The 21,398-nt window shown below is 39.0% G+C and overlaps 1 protein-coding gene across 9 annotated transcripts in view; it reads right to left on the bottom strand.

The window, feature by feature from the left end:
* Positions 1-1,275: 1,275 nt before the first annotated feature.
* Positions 1,276-21,398, bottom strand: part of MITF (melanocyte inducing transcription factor) — a 214,133-nt gene continuing 194,010 nt past the window's right edge. For 6 of the 9 annotated variants that reach the window (XM_025885074.2, XM_073901537.1, XM_025885076.2 and 3 more), the window contains 4 exons: positions 19,457-19,531; positions 13,819-13,894; positions 10,304-10,451; positions 1,276-4,851 (listed from right to left, as the gene is read on the bottom strand). In XM_025885074.2, the coding sequence (XP_025740859.1) occupies positions 4,450-4,851; positions 10,304-10,451; positions 13,819-13,894; positions 19,457-19,531 (701 nt within the window). In that variant the 3' untranslated portion in view covers positions 1,276-4,449. The remainder of the gene's footprint in view (positions 4,852-10,303; positions 10,452-13,818; positions 13,895-19,456; positions 19,532-21,398) is intronic. The other 3 variants (XM_025885075.2, XM_073901538.1, XM_025885078.2) reach the window with 1 other exon arrangement.

Here is a 21,398-nt window from a genome sequence, read left to right as displayed (position 1 = left end):
AAGAAAATAGGAAGGAAGGAAGAAAGGATGAAAAGGAAGGAAGAAAAGGAAGGAAGGAAGGAAAGGAAGGAAGAAAAGGAAGGCAGAAGGAAGGAAGGAAGAAAAGGAAGAAAGGAGGGAAGGAAGGAAGGAAGGAAAGGAAAGGAAGGAAGAAAAGGAAGAGAGGAAGGGAGGAAGGAAGGAAGGAGGGAAGGAGGGAAGGAAAAAAAGGAAAGGAAAGGAAAGGAAAAAGGAAAGGAAAAAGGAAAGGAAAAAAAGGAAAAAGGAAAAAGGAAAAAGGAAAAAGGAAAGGAAAGGAAAGGAAAGGAAAGGAAAGGAAAGGAAAGGAAAGGAAAGGAAAGGATCCTTAGAGATTGTGAAGTGAATGTGAAGAAGCAAATGCCAGGTCAGGGTTACGGTTCAGCTGCAGACCTCCTGAGATGAAGAACTCCAACCTTCAGCTTACCTGCTTTCAAGGTTGCCCAGAAAACTTCTTGTTGAGATAGGAAATCTTCCTACTTTTACACGCTTTTAAAGCATCACATAATCACATTTCTATGGGAAATATAAATAATTCAAATAACTCTGAAAAAGAAAGGGCTTGATTATTGTATATTACAATTTAAGAAAAAAAATCAAATTTAACAAAAAGCTGACAATCAGATCTGAAGCGTTACAGGAAGTTTCTTGCTCATTTTCTCCAGAGGTTAAACCAGAATATTTTTTAAAGAGGGCAGAAGTTTAAGGTCTAGCTAGGGAATAAAGACATGTTTTTGTCTGACACTTCCCAAGTCAAATCCAACATTTATCAAATGATTCTTAAGTGGTGTATTTAAAAAAAATACAGCCAGGAGCTGGCAACCTGGGTATATTAAGCTTTCATTATTGTAAATTTGTATTTTAAAAACCCAATGTCTTTTTCGTAAATATGCAAGGGCTTCCCTGACAATTTCTCTTCTTGTAAAGCCACCTCTCACTAAAACATGTTAAATAAAACTCCTATATCTAAAATGAATTCTTGGCATCTGGGAGTTTAAAATCTCCCCCAAATTCAGAAGGGGGTTAAAAAGCTGTATAATTATAGTTCATCTGAGTGCAAGTCATAATCAAAAATGTTGAAAACCAAAAAGTAATATCTTAGAGTGGCATTTAAAACCAAAAAAAAGTACTTACTGGCATTTTAAAATTTTTCCTCCAATTTGTTATTCGTTAAATCAGAAGAAAATGTGTGCTACCATTCTGGATAAGGCAAACAATATTCAAAACTGTCATTAACTAAAAACAACTGGCCACCACTATGTGAAAAACCAAATGCTTTAATGAGGCTATCAAGAACAACAGTTCAATTATTTCATTGGATACATTAATATCGATCCATAATATACAGTGCTATGGACCATACAGAAATTATTGCTGCATCCAACAGCAGGTGACTATATTATTAACATTACAGTACCAAGCGTCCGCAAGAGACAGTCATTTGTCATTTTTTTTCAAGAAATAGGGTTTTTTTAATATACTGTTATCAACACCAACTTTTCCCCAGTGCATTTTTAAAAAATATTAATAAGTGCATTCCTTTGTGCTTTATTTTATATCTCTTAACTTCCTATGTATTTTATTTGTTCTTATTGCTTTATTACTTAAAAACAACCAGAAAGAACTTTGTCATCCTATGTATGACCAGGTTGGTTGTAGGATTTTTGGCAAAGTCAAAAGGTTTGGTATTTCCATTGCCTTACCCGGAGGCAGGTGGACAAGTTTGGCATTTTGGTCACTCCATATGGAGGCCCAACCCCGAGTCACAAGTCTGCTCTCAGGGATGGGGGGAGTGGTGTGGATCGTTCTCTCGTTGTCATAGACGACGACCCCAAACCACCGCTTCTTGGCTTAACTAGTCCCTAAAACAAATCCACACTCGATTTGGCAAAAAAGAAAGAAATAAAACCACCCCCGAAGCTGCAGCATTCTCCTGGGCTTCCTCACCCGTCACTCCCAGAAATTGTCTCTTAAGAAGGGGATGGGGAAGCAGGCGACAGTGAGCTCAGGAGTTGCGAAAGTCAGGACAGTGGTACGAGATGCCATGCTTCCTCTCAACAGAGCTTTCTGTAAGGTCACTTAGCCCTGGCCATATTCCCTGGGCCAGGAGCTAGTCAACCTTGCTCCATTTTTAAGAACCCTCACCATCAGCTAAAGAAAACAAGCATCATACCGTCGCGATCTTTGACTTCTGTACCCAGCTCCCCTCCCCCCATATAAATATGAAGAGAAAAATAGACAATGCTATGATTGTATCAATGAACACTATGGTACAGTTAGCTGTTCATGCAGATTTGCATCACTATTCTAGGAAAAGAGCTATACAATTAAGGGGACTGAAAGAATGGGAATTAATTTTCCCTACCCCCTTTGGTAATAAAGCTATAAAACTGATAGCATCATCAATGTTTCCAAGGATTCTCATTGCCCAATGTGCATGGGAAATATGCAGTTGATTATTTTCACGGAAGCCATCCATTCATACATCTGACAATCACACCCTCTCTTTGAACCCTCCAATACCCATCCACCAATTCATATTTGACATTTAAACTCATTTTCTTTTTTTTTTAAAAAAACCCTCCTGAATAAGGTTTCCTGATGAAAGAAGTTGGCACTCCGTCACTAAAATATATTTAATATGAAAAATATCTGAAGGAAAATTGGAAGCTCTTATATTGTCTACATAGGCACCATGCTCCATGTTCCTCTTGACTATAGATACCATCTTGAAACTGTCTCCTATATTACGGTTCAGTCAGTGCTAGTCCAAAAAAGACTACTGCTATATTTAAGGCACTTCATTCTGAATGGATATGCTTTATGCCACTTGCTATTCAATTGTAGGCTGCTACTGAGAAATTCCATTCAACAGCCTGGCTCTTAACACCATATGTCAGCTGTATAAAACACGTAGGCCAGATAGATTACATGTAACACTACTGTTGTTGCAAGGGACTACACAAGTAGATAATGCACTGAAACTAACTTACAACTTTGCTGCTTGTTAAAACACGGTTATCAAGTAACAGTAATTTGCCAATACAGTATTTCTCTCCTTCCAAACATTCAGCAAGTTTGCTGAAATAAACCCCAATTTAAGTGACCATAATGGGCATATTAACACTACGGTTATCAGTCTCCAAGAATATTGCTACTTTTATATCACTAAAAATAAATATGTAAGTTTATTTTCTCTAGAAAGCCAGTTTTAACCTATTAATACTACACCTTAAATGTGTGGAAAAAACAGTTCTGAGTGAGACTGTAATATACAAAATATTTGCAAAGCTCTCTTTAAACACAAGACCTTGCATAAAAGTTTTCTTTCACGTGTGTACAAAGAATGCAGAAAACCACCAGTGAGTTGTAAAAATATTGAAAACTTGCCATTTTAAGATGCATATTCTTACAAATTAATACAAACATACTGAAAAGAATGATGATAATAAAGAATCTGTACAAATCAAATGAACAGTAAAACATAATTTAAAAATAAAAATAGGAAAGCCAATTAGAAATGTGCCCAGTTTGGTTTTCTTTATCAAAAGTGAAATTGAAGAGAGAAAGAAAAAAAAAAAGACAACTTGCAGTGCTCCTCAATATTTTACTTTGAGAGGACACTCATTTCCTTTTCAAAATAAAATATATCTTATGGAAAATTGAATCACACTCATTGATGAGGAAAACTGTAACAGAGCAAAGAGTGAAGGACAGCAAGATTAGAGCCCATGTTTCAGAGCCTAGGTCTCTAACCCTTCAATTTCACTTGCACCTAAGTAAGGGAACAGTTACATTTTCTAACCAGACAATCCTCATGAAATTGGGTGCACTTTTTTTTTTCTTTTACAGAATAGTGTATTGCCTTAAATAGTTTGCAGTAGAAAAAACTAAATGCTATTAGAACGGTACTGGATCTTTAATGTAGTACCAATGAATCAATACATTTACAAAATAAAAAAAAAGGTTAGTGTGGATTTCTTCCTTTCTTTCCTCAATCTCTTTCTCTCTGCCTTTTTTTTTTTTAATTTTTGGTTGCTCTACATTCTTTCGATTAAACTTTACATTTAATTTCCAAAGATGTCACAGGCATAAAGATCTCAAACCAAGTTTCCCCTGAATAAAAATGGACAGAAACTTCTCTGATGCAGAATCCTCTTGCTCAGAAAGCTGAAGTCCAGGGTGAATTCAGTTCGCAGATACTGTACACTCATTGTACAATACCTCGGAGGCATCTGTAGTTGTAAAATAGAATATACAAGTCTGTTTCACAAAATTCTAAAAATAAAATATATCCTGGGCTATTGATAAAGCATGAAAAAAACTTTCATATTAAAGGAAAATTATCAAGAAACCCCCTTCGGGTAAATTATGAAACCTATGAATCAAGAAAGGAAGCAGTTCCTGAAAGCGCAGGGCAGGGAGGGCCCGCTAACAAGCGTGCTCGGCTTCTTCCATGCTCATGCTGCTCCTTCGGCTGCTCGTTTTGGAAGCTCCAGGGGACACTGACGAAAGCAGTGGGTCAGTTACGCCCACGGGAGAAAGCGTGTCATCCATCAGGATGTCTTCCAGTTTGGATCCCATTTTCGTGGGGACGCCGTAGGCTTGGTTACTCTCGGTCCCGGCTCCAAGGTTGTTGTTGAAGGTGATGGTGCCATCTGTGAGGTCGAGCGTCGTCGTACAAGGTAGGTCTGCGTGATGCTGAAGGAGGTCTTGGTTGCAGTTCTCGAGAGTGGGTTCTTGCTTGATGATCCGATTCACCAAATCGGGGGAGCAGAGGCCCGTGGATGGAATGAGTGAAAGTCCGTGAGCTCGAGCCTGCATTTCAAGTTCCTAAAATGAAAGTAAAAAAAATCAGATGTTTCAAGAGGGGGAGTACAGAGGACTTTAGGGTAGTCCAAGTACTGTATGTGATACTATAATGGGGGATACATGTCATTATGTATTTGTTCAAACTCACTGGATGTACAACACCAAAGGTGAACTCTAAGGTCACGTAGAGACTTTGGGTGATGATGTTGTGTGGTGTAGGTACATCAGCTGTAGCAAATGTACCACTGTGGTGGGGGATGTGGCTAGCAGTGGAGGCTATAACTGTGGGAGAGCAAGGAGCATATGGGGAGTCTCTCTATACCTTCTTCTCAATTTTGCTGTGAACCTAAAATTTCTCTAAAAAGTAAAGTATGAGGGGTGCCTGGGTGGCTCAACCAGTTAAGCGTCTGCCTTCGGCTTAGGTCATGATCTCAGCATCCTGGGATCCAGCCCCATGTGGGGCTCTCTGCTCAGCAGGGAGTCTGTTTCTCCCTCTCCCTCTGTGCTCACTCTCTCTCTCTCTCTCAAATAAAGAAATGAAATCTTTTTTAAAAAAGTAAAGTATTAAAAATCAGACACTTGGAGGAAAAAACAATAAATTATGAAAATAATCTTTTTATTTTTGCTCTTTTCAATTAATAAATGCTATTTCTTAAAATAGAGTATAGGAACCACCAGTAGTGTATGATGTGAGTTTTAGGTTCTACACGGATTTCATTAGGTATTAAATACAGAGACAGTCTCTCCCAGATGTTCATATTTCTGAAGATAAATTTTAAAAACACAGAAATAAAAATAAATATAAAAATAAAATTTCAAAATGTAAGCTGATTAAAGGAAAGTGTTCAGTAAATAATGCAGTTCCGGGGTCCCTAAACTGTGTGCACATATCCAGGGGTGTGCTGCAGGGAACTCTCAGGGCACTGTGACATTTTCAGATATCTGGGGAAATAGCACACTACTCTGAGAACTACCAAATTCAAGACGGTTCACAGTCTCAGCATTAAACTGTGCGACATGCTTCTCCATCATGTATCACTGCGAAGCTGGGTCTTTGGTGGTTGCTGTGATAAAAAGTAAGAATTGCATGAAAACCAGCCCGGGATGAGAAATGAGGGTGGCACTATCCAACCAGATTCCGTGGCTGGAGAAGCTGTGCAGTGTGCAACAGACACACACATCCCATTAGTAGGTAATGCAGTTATTAAAAAATAAAATAAAAATGCTTTTTTCCTTTCGGCTTATATGTTTTGTATTTTCAAGTGGCGACTAAGTTGTTAGGACCTAAATATTCAGTAAGTTGCTTGGACCTAACAAAGAAATGGTAGGGTTTGCTTTGGCCGAGGGCAGAGTGAAACAGTTACGAAGGGTATCATGACCTAATAAAGTCTGGGTGGGAATGGTGAAACTTGTAGAAGTCGTACATAAGGAACTTAAGTTTGAGAAGTGTCACTTAACTCATCTTACCAGGGCCAAGGGAAGTATGGCGTTTGGTTGGTTTCTGTTTTTTTTATTTCCAAAAGAAAGTTCTTATAGGGAGGATGAATAATTCCTTTCTACGCTTCTTCACATCCCTCATATAATGGGCTGAATTGAAAAATTTATTATGTTCCCGGGTCATGAGATCAAGCCCCACGTCAGGCTCCCCGCTCAGTGCCCTGCTTGAGAGCCTCTCCCTGCCCCTCTCCCCACTTGTGCTCACTCTCTCTCTCCCCCTCTCTTCTCTCTTTCTCAAATAAAGTAAATCTTAAAAAAAAAAGAAAAATTTGTACAAGTCCTAACTCCCAGCACCTCAGAAGGTGACTATGTTTAGAGATGCTGTTTTTTAAAGAAGTAATTAAGTTCAATGAGTTCATTTGGGTGGGCCCTAATCCAGCCTCCAATAGGATGGATGTCCTTAGAAGAAGAAGAGATTAGCATATGATCTCACTGAAATGTGGACTTTAAGAAACAAGGCAGATGATCATAGGGGACAAGAGGAAAAAATGAAACAAGATGAAACCAGAGAGGGAGACAAACCATAAGAGACTCTTAATCTCAGGAGACAAACTGAAGGTCGCTGGAGGGGAGTGGGGGTGCCGGGATGGGGTAACTGGGAGATGGACATTGGGGAGGGCACGTGATGTAATAAGTGCTGCGTATTGTATAAGACTGCTGAATCACTGACCTGTACCCCTGAAACACACAGTAGCTCGTATGTTAATTAACTAAATTTAAATTAAAAAAAAAAAAAGAAGAGATTAGGACACGGACACACCTAGGTAAGACCACGGGAAAACACAAAGAAGAGGCAGCCTTCGAGAGAAGTACAGAAAAACCAATCCTGCCCCCACCCTGACCTTGGATTTCCAGCCTTCAGAACTGCGAGAAGATGCAGCTCTGGTGTTTCAGCCTCTAGACCAGTGGTATTTATTAGAGCGGACTGAGCAGACTAATGCACTTCCCAAGTGTCACAGCCTCCCCGGGTTCCTCGTTTCAAAATGCCTTCCAAGTGCGCTCTTTCCACTCTCCCTGAGTATCCCTGGATCCCTCCTAAAATGAAGCCAAATGACTCTCAATGAGCGTTCTGCTTCTATGTGCCAAGACGGTCCTTTCTATGCTTGTCATACACTAATTTAATAAGGACAGAATATAAATTTGATGCAAGTCACGGTGCCTCACGAAGGAGGGAAAAGTAGCCTCCCACGTGATCCAGCCACTCAACCTATGCCCACAAGCCTAGAAATGCATGTTCCTAAAAAGTCATGTTCAGTGTGCAGTAGAGATCATTCTCTGGACGCATGACACGTCAGAGACGGGAGCCTGAGATGTCACACAAGTATGTACATGTTCCTTTGCTCGATCTCCAGAAACACAAGTCTCTTCAGGTATCATTTTAAAGCCTTGGGCTGTTTAATAAAATTACGGTTCCAATGATATTAAGGCTTCATGCTCTTTCTTCTGTGAAAATTTCTGCATGCATCACTTGGAGCGAAAATGAAAGGAAGCCCTTAGGCCCAAGCTTAAAACATGCACTATTGTAAATCAACACCAACATGCTAATAAGAACAGCTCCTCCACACATGTAGTTTGTCTTAAAAAGGAAAAAAAAAAGTTGGATGAAAAGAGGCAAACATCTTACTCTGATCTCTTATTGTTTAATTAAAAATGTTTATCAGCTGATTAAAGCATTACTTAGATTTCTAAACAATGTGCTAAGTCTCATCTGGAGAACTCAGGCTCATCGTATGGCAGAGCCTCCCTAATTACCAATGTGTTCCATGATATGCAAAAGTTCTACAGGCTGCCCCACACTGTCACCGGAAGAAACCCACGACATCCTCACTGTGGCATTTCCAATCCACGTTTTTCACAATACTCATATTCCACATGAAGAGACGTGTTTGGATGCTGAAAACAAAACTTAGCTTCTCTTTCAAAAGAGTTCCTATGTTTTAACATTTGTATAAGGAAATAATGCATTAGTATAAGCTGCTTTTATAAATGGGTATGTCACATTCAAGAGAAAAGGACCTATGGCTACTTACTGAAGAGATCCATATGAACATAAAACAAACAACAAAAAACAAAAAAAGATTTTAAAAAAGGGACTTTCAAATGACATGCAACCTCTGCTTCACTATGGACATTCGAAAATGCACCCCCTAGGGGAGAATCGTCATCTGCCCCCCTGCTGAAGATCACTGCCTGCAATGGGAGAAGTGAAACTGAGCGATGTCGACAGTGTTCTGGGGCACTCAAAAGATCAGAGATCATTATTATAAATGAATGACTCTGTTAAAGAGGTTCGGTGTCCAGGACACACACCACCAGATCAAACACGCTGCTGTCTGAAGGGTCAGGCTTTGCTTGCCACAAAGAGTTGCACTGGAAACCTGAAAAAATGGCTTTTGCGGTCCATCTACTCAAGAAGGTGCTCCGTTGGCTCTTACTGGTGGACTGTGTTCAAGGTCAGCAAGTAAATGAAAATTACTCTTGCCAATTCCTTTGGTCAGCAGCAGAGATTCCACTTTTCTTTGTCTTCTTCAAGACAGTTTCAGAGGAAGTTACGTATTTACTCTCAGCCGGAGAGCCTGAGCACCTACGAGGAGTACCAGGAGCTGATACTACAGAAGGACTGCCCCATCTCACACTTCACACTGGTATGTATACTCGATACATAGAACAACAGATGAATTCCACATATTAGAATTAGTATTTCTCCCTCTAAGAATAAATAGTGTGAGTTAAAGATACATATATACATACATATGATATAATTTCACTAACTGTAACTATTTCCACAATTTTTATCTTGAGGATAAGATCTTCTGGATGTCTCCAAGTTCCCTATAAACATGGGCTTTGACCATGGGCTACATGCCCCCACCAAATACTAAGGCATCTTGGGATTTAACAACTTTAATCAATTCTCACTATTGGAGGTAATTATTGCTACTGATGGAATGTTTGCGTCCCCATCCCACCCCTGCCAAAATTCATATGTTGAAATCTAATCACCAAAGTGATGTATTTGGAGGTAGGGCTTTGGATGGTGATTAGGTCATGAGGGTGGAGTCCTCATGAATGGGATTCATGCCCTTATAAAAGAAACAGCACAAACCCCCCCTCCCCTGCTGCCATGGTGAAGACCCAGAGACACTACCCCTTGTCCATGAAACAGGAAGCAGACTCTTACCAGACACTGAATCTACCTGCACCTTGATCTTGGACTTCCTAGTCTCCAGAGCTCTGAGAAATAATGTTTGTTGTGTAAGCCACCCAGTCTGTGGTATTTCGTTACAGCAGTCCAAATGCACTAAGACAGTTATGATCTATAAAGTTGCTCTGAACTCCGAATTAGTAAATACCAAACGATTGCTTCTAGAGGAAATACAGAGTTAGGTTTCTATGAGTGTCTTAGTCACATTTTCGTTAACCGATCGACATATAACCTTGTTTTATGTTCAAAGGCACCTTAATATATAACGTTGATTCATTAACATTGAACTCACAGCCAACAGCACTGCAACTCACCTACAAAGGAAACTTATCTCCGTAAGACACCTTACAGCCTTGTCATGCTTAGGAACACCAGACAACTTCAGTAATACTCTTAGGAGCCATTTTAAACAGCAAAATTCACCCATATAACCCAGAGAAATGTGAAAAGCCTAAGGACCATGAAAAGGATGCTTATTTATAGTGTGAGCTGAAACAAGACAACAGGTCACTGCCTTGTTCGATCTTAACTCAGATTAGCCACTCTGCACATGTCCATGAAGGACCATGAGAGTGCCAAGAATGTTGATCTTGGGGTTACGGTGAATTTTTATGAGTAGCAAATTCACAAACAGGGAATCCATAAATAACGAGTAGCTACTGTATTAGGACCGTGTAAAAATCAAGTCCCCCATGGCTCATTATATCCCCTTTTCCTCCCACCTCCAAGTCAGGGACATATTGCAAACCATTCACAACACATGCCCCATACCTGTATTCTGAGCAGTAAATGCCGGTTGGCGTGCTCCAGTTTCTTCTGTCGGTTTTCAAGTTCTTTTGCACGTTGCTGTTCTCGTTGCAACTTTCGGATATAGTCCACAGATGCTTTTAAGATGGTTCCCTTGTTCCAGCGCATGTCTCTGTAGCGAAGAGGAAGAAAACAACCTTTTTCGGGATTTGAGGCACAATGAAAATTCATTATTCAGGGCATGAATAATGCAAATATAATGCAATGATTTCTAAAGATACCGTAATCAATGACACGTTGATGACAGCTACCATTCACTGAGTGCTTCCATGTGCCGGACACTATCCACCCCCTTCTTAGACCTTATTGTACTTGTCCCAGACAAACACCTTGGGAAGGAGGGGTGAGTGCACATGCTGAAACAGATACTATTCAATATGCCCTTGGTTACAGAGTTACTCTAAGGTGGAGTCAGGACTTAAATTTAGTTCTGTTGATTACAAAAATCAATATTCTTAAAAACCATATTAAAGAGTTACAGGTTTCTAGGACTATCAAAGTTAACTCATTCAGAGAGGCAGAATAAGCTACAGTTTAAAAAAAAAAATTCCGTGAGATCCTACTACTTGACCATGTGAAGCATAAAAGTGGTATCCTTGGATTTTCTCATGAATATTCCTGGCCAAGTTCTCTAACCTCTCTCTGTGTCCCTGTTTCTTCATCTATAAAATGGTGATACTACACATGTATGAACAGCCTCGCAGGTACGTTACTGAACTCTAAGGAGGCCTCTTAGAGGAATGTGCTATGAAAAGTCCAGAATGCAATTCAAGTAACAGAGCAGGCACTGTGTTAAAGGCTCAACAGAATAATTAGAATGGTTATCTTTAAATAGCATTTACTATGTGCTAGGTATGTCTTAAGGTATTTTACAGATCATTTAATCATAACAACCTCAGTGGCGAGGCACTAATATTGTCCCCATTTTGTAGAGTGGGAAGGAAACAAAGGCACAGAGAGGTGAAGTAATTTGCCCAAGGACACACAGCTAGGAACTGGCAGAGCCAGGAAGCCTAGAGGATATGACTCCAGACTCCATGCACTGAATCATTATATCATTCTTCTTATGTGACACAGTCCTCAAAACAACCAGACTAGGAAGGAATATTCTGAACACCCCTGCCTTTTTTAACAGATGAGGAAGATCATGTGTCTTTCCCAAGATCACACATCTAGTAAGGGACTGTTTTGGAATTTGAACCCAGGCAGCCTGAGCTTGGTGCCTTTGAGTTTTTAAATCACTGTAGCTGTAATGTAGTCATGTATATGAGGAAATTAAGAACACCATTAAAATGGAGGTAAAAGTGAGCTGAAAAATTTAGAGCACTCCAGAAAAATAATTAAGAATGAAATTATAATTACATAAGTAGTATTTCCGGGGTACCTTAATCTGAGCTCTTTCATAGACAGTGCTCATGATGACAATGACAGGGACAATGAAAAAAAAAGCAAAAACAACTTCATGTATGAAAACTCTTCTACCCCACAACCTACAGCTGCTCGAGGCAGACCGGAAGTATCAGCCGGGGATGTATGAATGGAGGGTCATTAAAACAAGTCACCAAGTAATTGATCCTCCTATGGATTAGATGAAAACAAAACAGAAGTTCTCTCATGAGAGGCAGACTTACAGACCCCAGAGAATTCCCTGGGGGGGTTGATCCCTGGGGTCTGAGCACCAGAGGGCTACCCAGGGAGGTGTCCTGAGATAGAGGGAGCACCCAGCTGACTTGTTTAAGGTTCAGGGCTAAGATCAAAGTAACAGACCCTTTAGCAGCCAGAGAGAAATGTAACTATAATGACAGATGCTTTAATGAGGCCAGTAAGTTGAAAAACCCATACTGACATATGTAAGCAGCTACTCAGTTTTTAAGAAGTGACTATTCCAACCAATTATCTTATTAGGTTTTGCTTCCTTATGAGACCCAATCAATCCATTATGCCTTTAGGCTTAAAGGAAGGGTATTCAAACTTTTTTTTTTCCCTTATAATTAGAGAGCAACCCTTTTTTCACACAGAAGTATAAAAAGATCCCCAATATATAAATCAACAAAAGCAGATCTGCTGTAGGGGAGGAGAGCATATGGGGCTAAGACCCTGGTCAGCTGGACTGTGTCCCTATAGCAGCCCCAGAGCCTGTTCCAGAAACTGGCATGAAAAAACTCCCATTAGAGATATAGTCCATTTATCTTAAAACAATGCCTACAATTAAAGATCATTATCAGTTCAGATTATAAACACGTAAGTATTCTAATACAATAGAGAAAGAAGATATGCAAATAGAGGCTTTCACTGCAGCTCCATAATTTCATAATACGTTGCTAAAGAGATTCATATGCTACAGTTTAAAAGAATATGCTAAAAAGTGAAAGCTGATAAAGAACAGGAAAATGGGAATTCAATTTCAACTATCATGCAAGACTGACTATAGGAAATGAAGGTCACAGCCCCTTAGTAGGATAAATTTGTGCTGCAGAACTGAGAATTTGAATGTTTTGAGTTTCAAAATGGCTTTCCTTGAAACGTGGGAAAGGAAAATGTTGATGATGGAAATTGTGCTTGAACATCCATCAAAACCACCTTACAATGGGCAATGATTTTATTTTATTTTGTCACAAATTCCCTGACAATAATGTGAATAGCAAATTTAATAAGGCTTGCATGAATAATGCTTGATTTCATCTTTACATTTTATTAGGTAGCTAAAAGGTCATATTCAAAGGCTAATTTCATCGGATGCCTGTGGGAGCCATTAAAATGTATACATCCTCTAGCCCCTTACTTCAAATGGGCCACTTTCTAATGGATAAAAATTGTGTATTTGTTGTCCTACTTGCTGACATTGTTGGTAGGAAAATTATCTTTACAACTGTAATCTCTGTCTGAAAGGGGGTGGGAGGTAAGCAGAGACTGGAAATTGAAACCCAATTAGCTGACGTGTACTTAAAAAGAGGATTAAAAATTACTTTTCTCCAGATTGGTAACATACCGAGGGCATGCAAGTTTTCAACAAAAATTTGTGACCTTTTGTCAGTTGAATATTGTTAAATTCAAAGTCTCTAATACCAGCTCTCAGGACCCATAGATATTGTATGAGTTGTATAGCAAATAGTCAACAAATCTAGTCTAAACAGCTACTAAAATCTCTGCCCTGCGTGAACTGTTAAGAGAATTTTTCTAGCAACTTGGTGATCACTTGCCAAGGAGTCTCAGATTTCAGAAAGCCACCTTCTCATATCCAAAGCTAACAGGTGATGTCCAGTAACCCTTGAATACAATTCAGTTGATTTCTCTCAAAATTTTAGTTTGATGAGACTAACCAAAAGAAAGGAACAAGAAACATACCAGAAATGGAACCAAAGAGAGAGGGGGGTACTTCTTGACTCTAGTTTCTGTAACTGTGCACTTTTTGCAACATATGAATAAACATTAAGGTACCAAAAAATATACGATGCAGATTAACATGGAATTGTACTCACGGATCATTTGACTTGGGAATCAAAGTACCTAGTTCCTTAATGCGGTCATTTATGTTAAATCGTCTTCTTCGTTCAACTTCAAGAAAAGAGCACAGGAAGGGACAATTAGTAACAGCCGCCTCATACACATTTAGTATATCTTGTTAAAGCCACGTGTGCCTTAACTTTGCCGGCTCAAGGCCATATAACCCGAATCTGTATTTCCCCATTGTTATCACGTTTTTGGGACTGAGGTTAAAGCACTTCCAAAAAATGGGCTACCTTTGTACAGAACTTTATCATTTACAAAGTCCCGAGGCTGTAATTTCTCATTTGATCCCATAACACCACTGAAATTGGAGTGAGTATCCTCAATTATAAATGTCAAAACTACTTGGGGGATATTAGGGACTTGACAAGGACACCCAGCAATAAGTGGGAACAGCCAGAACTCAACCCTGAGTATTCAGATTAGGGGGCAGCCAACTTTTACAGGGCCAGATGATGAGTTACTTTTGGCTTTGAGGGCCAAATGGCAAAATTGAGGATATTATGTAGGTACCTAAATAACAAAAGAGAAAATAGAGTTCCATAGATTTTTTTTTTCTTTACTGACAAAATTCAAAATGTGGTAATATTAACTGGATACAATTTTTTTGCAATGCAAGTCTACCAACAAGAAGCACTGGGTGCCAGAATTTGGATTTTATATAATTTCCACCTATCACAGAATATTCTTATGTTGTTTTTTTTTTTTAACCATTTAAAAATGTAAAAAACCCAGGGGGCGAAATCAGAGCGGGAGACGAACCATGAGAGACTATGGACTCTGAGAAAGAAACTGAGGGTTCTAGAGGGGAGGGGGGTGGGGGATGGGTTAGCCTGGTGATGGGTTATCAAAGAGGGCACGTATTGAATGGAGCCTGGGTGTTATATGCAAACAATGAATCATGGAACGCTACATCAAAAACTAATGATGTGATGTATGGTGATTAACATAATAAAATTTTTTAAAAAAAGGTAAAAAACCTTTTTAGCCTAGAGGCCATACAAAACTCCCTGCTCTAGGCTCTGTCTTGCCCAACAGAAATACAATGCAAGTAATTCCTGTAATTTTAAATTTTCTAGTAGCCACACTGAAAAAATAAAAAGAAAGATTATTTTTGTATTATTTTGTAAAAAGATTAGATTATTTTTGTAAACCCAGTATGCCTCAAATACCAACACTTCACTGTAATCTATGTAAGTATTAATAAATTAAATGTTGAACATTCTTTCTTGGTACTAAATTTTTTTAATCCAGCGTCTTTTTTATCCTTACAAGCACATCACAATTTGAACTAGCCACATTTCAAGCGCTCAGCAAGCAGCTCTGTTGAGTGGCTAGAGTACAGAGTAACACAAGCCCAGGAGTCAAGTCCAGCTTGTTTAACTACACCATGCATCCTAATGGCATCCCTATTTTATCAATTCAGTTGCGTGGTTAGCTAAATTACCATCTTCTTAGGGGAGGATGAAACAGTAAAGCATATGAGTTAATAAATGTTTCTAATTTACCTACTCTGGCAAATAAATTCCAAATAACTTAAGGTCTAATACATTGGATTAAAGATGTTAATATTTCAATTTAAACATATTATGTCCTGATACATATTTATATTTGACCTACTAATACTCCATACACTTAGGTAAATAATATTATGTGCTACTTTCCCAACACATATTGGTTTTTCTTTTTTGTTTTTTTCTTAGCTGGGTGATCACTTCTATGATTCAATCAGTTACATAAAATACTCCCTTATCATTAAGCTTTTATAAAATAGAAATAGTGATACTCAATGGGTCTAAAGAAGGAATTTTTGGACCTCTGATCTTCTAGCTAAGCTCCTCTAAAACTCTGAAGCATGACATGTTTTCTTACTTTTCCAAGCATATAATAATCATAAAGATTCAAATAGCACTGAAATACATAAGGTGAAGTAAAAGTCCCCTATGATCCAAATATGACCACTGTTAAGTTTCTTATACATCCTTTGGGATGATTTTTCATTCTCCGAAAATGCTGCGTACCCAGGGCACGGTTGTTGGGACTCTTCTTGATCTCCACTCACTTAGTGGTGACCTCATTTAGTCTCATAGTTTTCAACACCACATACACACTGATGACCTCCCTAGTTGTATTTCCAGCTCAGACATGTCTCTGGAACCACCGACTCATATGTCTGACTACTAGATGTTTCTACAGGGAGGTCTAATGAACAGCCCTAATACTCCACACACAATCTCCTGGTTTTCCATGCTCAAATAACTCTACCCACAGGCTTTTCCACCTCATTTAATGTAATTCCATCCTTCCAGCTACTTAAGCCAGAACCTTGGAATCAATTCTGCACCTCTCTTCCTCTCATACCGCACATCTGATCCATCATCAAAGTCTGTTGGTTCTACCTTCAAAATATTTCTAGAATCTGTGCACTTCTAACCTCCACTGCTACCTGAGAGAAGCCACCATCCTCTCTCGCCTGGATGACTGCAATGCTCCTAACTGCTATCTCTGTGTCACCCATGCTCACTGCTTCCTACCCACTTTGGTCTATTTAGACCACAATGGCCAGAGGGATCCTGTAAAAACATAAGTCAGAGCATCCAACCCCTTGCTGAAAACCTGCCAATCATTTCCCACCTCACCAAGACAAAGGCCAAGTCCTACAAAGATCTGGAGGGCTCCCATCCCTCTGACCTCATGTTTTCCTCCCCCTCTCTGACCATATCTTCTGTCATGACTCACCTGTGTCCCACCTCCCTTCAGCCCCATGGGCTGCTTGCAATTCCTCAACCACTTTAGGACTCCCCAACTTTAGGACTTCATACTGCTCTTCATCCTGCCTGAAACACTCTTCCCCCAGATATCTGAACGGCTCCGCCCTCTCCTCCCTCAGGTAGTAACTCAAATTTACCTATGAGCCTTCCCTGACCACCCTACTTAAAAATGAACCACCACCTCCTCCCGTGCTTTCCCTGACACTCTATTCCATTTCCTGCCCTTTGTCTCCTCACAGAACCTTCTACCATCTGCATAGTTCATTTATTTGAATATATATATATATATATATATGTATATATGTATATGTATATTTATTCATTGATGCATTCCGAGTACCCGTATGAATCTGGCACCCAGTAGGCCCTCAGTAATTTAGTATTAAACAAAGAAAGATACACTTAAGGTAGGATTACAGTAAAACTGATTCTGCATCTATCTTTTCTCACTTAACAGTATATTGTTGACATCATGCAACATTTAGACATACTACCCCTTATTTAATGCAGTGCCTTCCCTCCCCAGTTATTTTTTGTTATAACTTGCAAAATATTGCAAAACATACAAAAGTGCATAAAGGAAAAAGTAAAAGCCAACTCTTTACACCATACAACACCTATTTGCCTGAAGAAATTGTCAACGATAAAGGTAAACTCCTAAATCTCCCAGCACACACATATCCTCCACCCCACACACACATGCACATGTCTAATCACTGTGATCTTTTTACATAATGAGATACATACATATTATTCTGCCACTTGCTCTTTTCACTCAGTAATATATTGTGGACACCCAGGTAAGTCAGGTGAAACAGACCAACTCCATTTTTCTTGAGCCACTGAGTATCCCGTATATGGATAACCCATAAGTTATTTACAAATACTCTACTGATGAATATTTAGACTATTTCCAATTTCTCCATCACTGTCAAAGGTATAACAAATGTTTTGGCCAATGCTCACAGGTACATTTTATTCCTGTCGTAATTCTTGCTCTATACTGAAAACACCACCTTACTGTATTTTTTTGCTCATCTATTCTGTCTGCCCCTTACTCAAATGGAAGCTCATAAGAGTGGGAAGCCTCTCTGTCTGATTCACTTCTGTAGAAAAACGCCTTGTAGAGAATGGGGGCTCAATAATAGTTATGAGTAAATAAATGAATATATGATTGTGCACATTTTGGCAACTACTTTTACAAGGTAAGCTTCTAGGAGAGGAAAAGCTATGCCAATGGACAATCTAACCTTGAATGTTCATTTCTAATGGTTAGATGAGATTTTAATATGTTTTTATAGCCCTCAGAGTGTGACCTGATCATGTTTATACTTACTGACAACCCTAAACTTGAGAGTTCGGGTGCCTAAGTAAAGGCATTGTTTATGACAAGATCCAGCTTAGTTTTCCACATTTCAGTTAGGTGAAGTTTTGGATAATGCTTAATTATCTTAATTCTAAGTTATTTGAAAAGAAGAAATATCTTCGAGTACAATTACTTGGAAGCTGGAGGAGACCTTAGAAATATTAGTGCAAATCTTTTGGTAGAAAGGAGCAAAGCTTCTCAGACCTGAAACAGGAACTGGAAGGGCAGAATCTATTAAAAGAAAGCACTGACCCCTCTCTAGGGCCCAGCAGTTCTATTTCTCAGTACCTAACCTGGAGAAACAAACTTCCCTGTACACAAAGAGGTGTGTGCACAAATGTTCACTATGGCATTGTTTGTAACTGGGAAGAACTGGAAGCAATATCAACACTTAGTAGTAGGAGGATTACTGAATTTCACACCGTCACGCCACGCTATGGAATAGTATGCAACAGTTGTTAAAAAGGAGACAGATCTATACTAATAACAGCAAAAGTTCTTCGGGACGGACTGCTGAGTAAGAAAATAAACAGCAACAAACATGGATAACATGATACTGCTTGTGTTACAACAGACACACACAAAAACCACTGTTTATTCTCTGTGTGCATGTGTATGTTAATTACTGGGCAGAGGCTGGGAAGACCAACAGCAAACCGAAAACAACAACATCAACTACAATGATGATGACTCTCAGGGATCAGAGGAGAACTCTAGCTTTATTCTATCATTTTAAATTATGGTCTCATTTTACCATTTTTACGAGGACAAAGTATTTATATGTAACCTACGTTCTTAAAACTCAGTTTAGCAAGAAGAGGACAGGGGGCCGTGAGATGAAAAATTCACACACACGCCAATGACTTCCTACCACCAAACCTCATCTTTTTTTTTTTAAACTGTGCAGTTTCTCTTACGCTTGTTATGAAACAAAAATCTTTAGTTCTCATAGGAAAAAGCTTAAAGACTTGGTTAAGAGTAAATTAAAGACATAAAAAATAATTTTAAATGTTGGAAGCTATTTTTTTAAGTCACAGCTTAAGTTAGAAATTTGGGAGGCGACCTCACCACAGACTCCCCTCCAACTGTTTTTTTCTTTTTTTTTTTCTTTCAAATCTCACTGGAGAAGGTGATCCCATAATCCCCTTTTGTTAATAAGTTCCAGTGTGAGCAACACTTGTAATTGGGTAGTTGGGGATCAAGTCTCCCTCCCACCACACACACACACACACACACACACCAGAACTATTTCTATAAATAAGTACTCTTCAGAAGACTGGAAAAAATTTCCATTTGATCAGAGAGAAAAAATATGGGAAAAACCTTAGTTTCTCTGAAAAACATTTTTTCTTCCATAAATGTACTTTTAACAGCTATACATATCAATTTCCTCCCACAAGATTTCAAACAATTTGGATATAAGGGGGAACATCCACTCCAATATCAAACATCATGAATATGAAACCAACTTACTCAAGTTGTGATTGTCCTTTTTTTGCCTCTCTTTAGCCAATGCTCTTGCTTCAGATTCTGTGGGAAAAATACACGCTGTGCACGTGAATGAAGTAATTAGAAACGGGAACTGTTTAAGGCACGCAATGATGTAAACTACAAAACATCTCATTTTCTAGATATATATGAAAACTTATCTGACTAGACTGTCATAATAAAAAAAATAGGGTTTTTAAAATCATGATTTTTCAAAAGCTTGTATTTTTTCAAAAGCAATACATATCAAATAAATGCAAAGACTCGGCTTCTACAAAATGGTAAAAGACCAGTAACAAAGTTGTCTGACACACTACAAACACACAGAAGAAAAATAACTAGAAAACTAGAAATTTGTTGTTGATATGCTATTATCAGGAGTTGAATATTCTTTTCTTTTTTTTCTTTTTAAGATTTATTGATTTCAGAGAGAGAGAAAGAGAGAGCATGAGCAGGAGAGGCAGAGGGAGAGAGAGAATCTCAAGCAGGCTCCATGTTGATTGCACAGCCCGACGCGGGGCTTCATGCCACGACCCTGAGATCATGACCTGAGCGGAAACCAGGAGCTGGACGCTTCACCGACTGAGCCACCCAGACATGCCGGGAGTCAAATTTTCTTTTCATGCAACAGAACTTTTTGTTATTTCTTTGATGCCTTTGTAACACACTGACATGAAAACTGGGGAGGAAAGCTATCACGTCAGATCTCTGACTGGTGGAAATGGACTTATTTTTTTTTTTTTTTGGAACTTGGAGCCAGGTTCCAACAGAACTTGCTAGAACAAAATGACCCTGAGGAACTCAGACCCTACTAGTCTGAGTCCATAAAAACAAAAATAGGAATAGGGTACAGAGGTGTTCGGGGGCAACTCCATTTGAAAAGATCTATTTGCATTGCAACTCTTGTGGGATCTCTGTGGGGGGATGACTTTGCACCTTACAGAAGGCAAAACAAAACAAGAAAAAGACAGTTGTCTGATTAATCCTGCCATTCTCGGGCCTCTGTTACCTTCTTGTCACAAGTGGTATCTGCAACATTACACTACCATCATTCAGAATTTTACCCAAAATTAGAACTCTTTTTAGCATAACTCATAGCCACTGAAGCTTATATATGTATATATATTTGTTATACGTGTCTTAGATATACATATATACATATAAATAATTCAGAAGCTGAATTATTTCAATTGGGAAGATCAATCCCAATCATTTTCTATTTTTTACTCAAACGAGCATTATAGGCAGGTTTTACTTATACACCCTCCCCTACAGTATCTTTTTTTTATTTTGTTTTCTCTTATTTATTTATTTATTTATTTTTTCAGTTTGCCAGCCCCACAACCATGGTTTTCTGCCTATCAACCTCAACCCACCAACTGTGGACCAGCTTTGATCAAGGCAATCCTGTGAACTTCTCTGCCATTTTGTAGTTTCACCTACAATCTCCCCAAGGGGGTAGACTCTTGGCCTTGGGCAGGGGGGCAGTTCTCTCCCACCCCCTCCACAGCCTTAGGGTATTCTATAGTATTCATCCTCTCAGTAGATAAGTGCCTATACATGGTTAACAATTCTTTATCTTAAACCTACCCTGCTCAAATCACCTTGCAGTCTCTGCTTCCTGACTAGATCCTAACAGGCTGGGAAAGATAATTTTTTTTTCCCTTAGGTCAGATCTGACTCCTAAGTCTATTCTCTTTTGGCGACATCATGCTGCCTCTCGAGCTAGCAGTGTTCAGAATCCCAATTCCTGTCCACCTTCTCCTTTTCCTGGCATTTTACACTTTTCCTGTCTGGACTGGTCATTTTCTAAGATACAAAGTGATTCTAGAAATGTATAGTTCATTATATCAGCTTCTTTTAAAAAAAAAATAAATTTATACCCTCTTACCCATTCCTCTCATTCCCACCCCCTGCATCTGTTGTT

This window comes from Callorhinus ursinus, unplaced genomic scaffold (genome assembly GCF_003265705.2).
Source record: "Callorhinus ursinus isolate GAN/ISIS: 27379988/994484 unplaced genomic scaffold, GSC_fseal_2.0 scaffold15, whole genome shotgun sequence".
NCBI classification, from domain to species: domain Eukaryota; kingdom Metazoa; phylum Chordata; class Mammalia; order Carnivora; family Otariidae; genus Callorhinus; species Callorhinus ursinus.
Note: the sequence above shows the minus strand (reverse complement) of the source record. Positions and strands in the feature narration are given on the sequence as shown.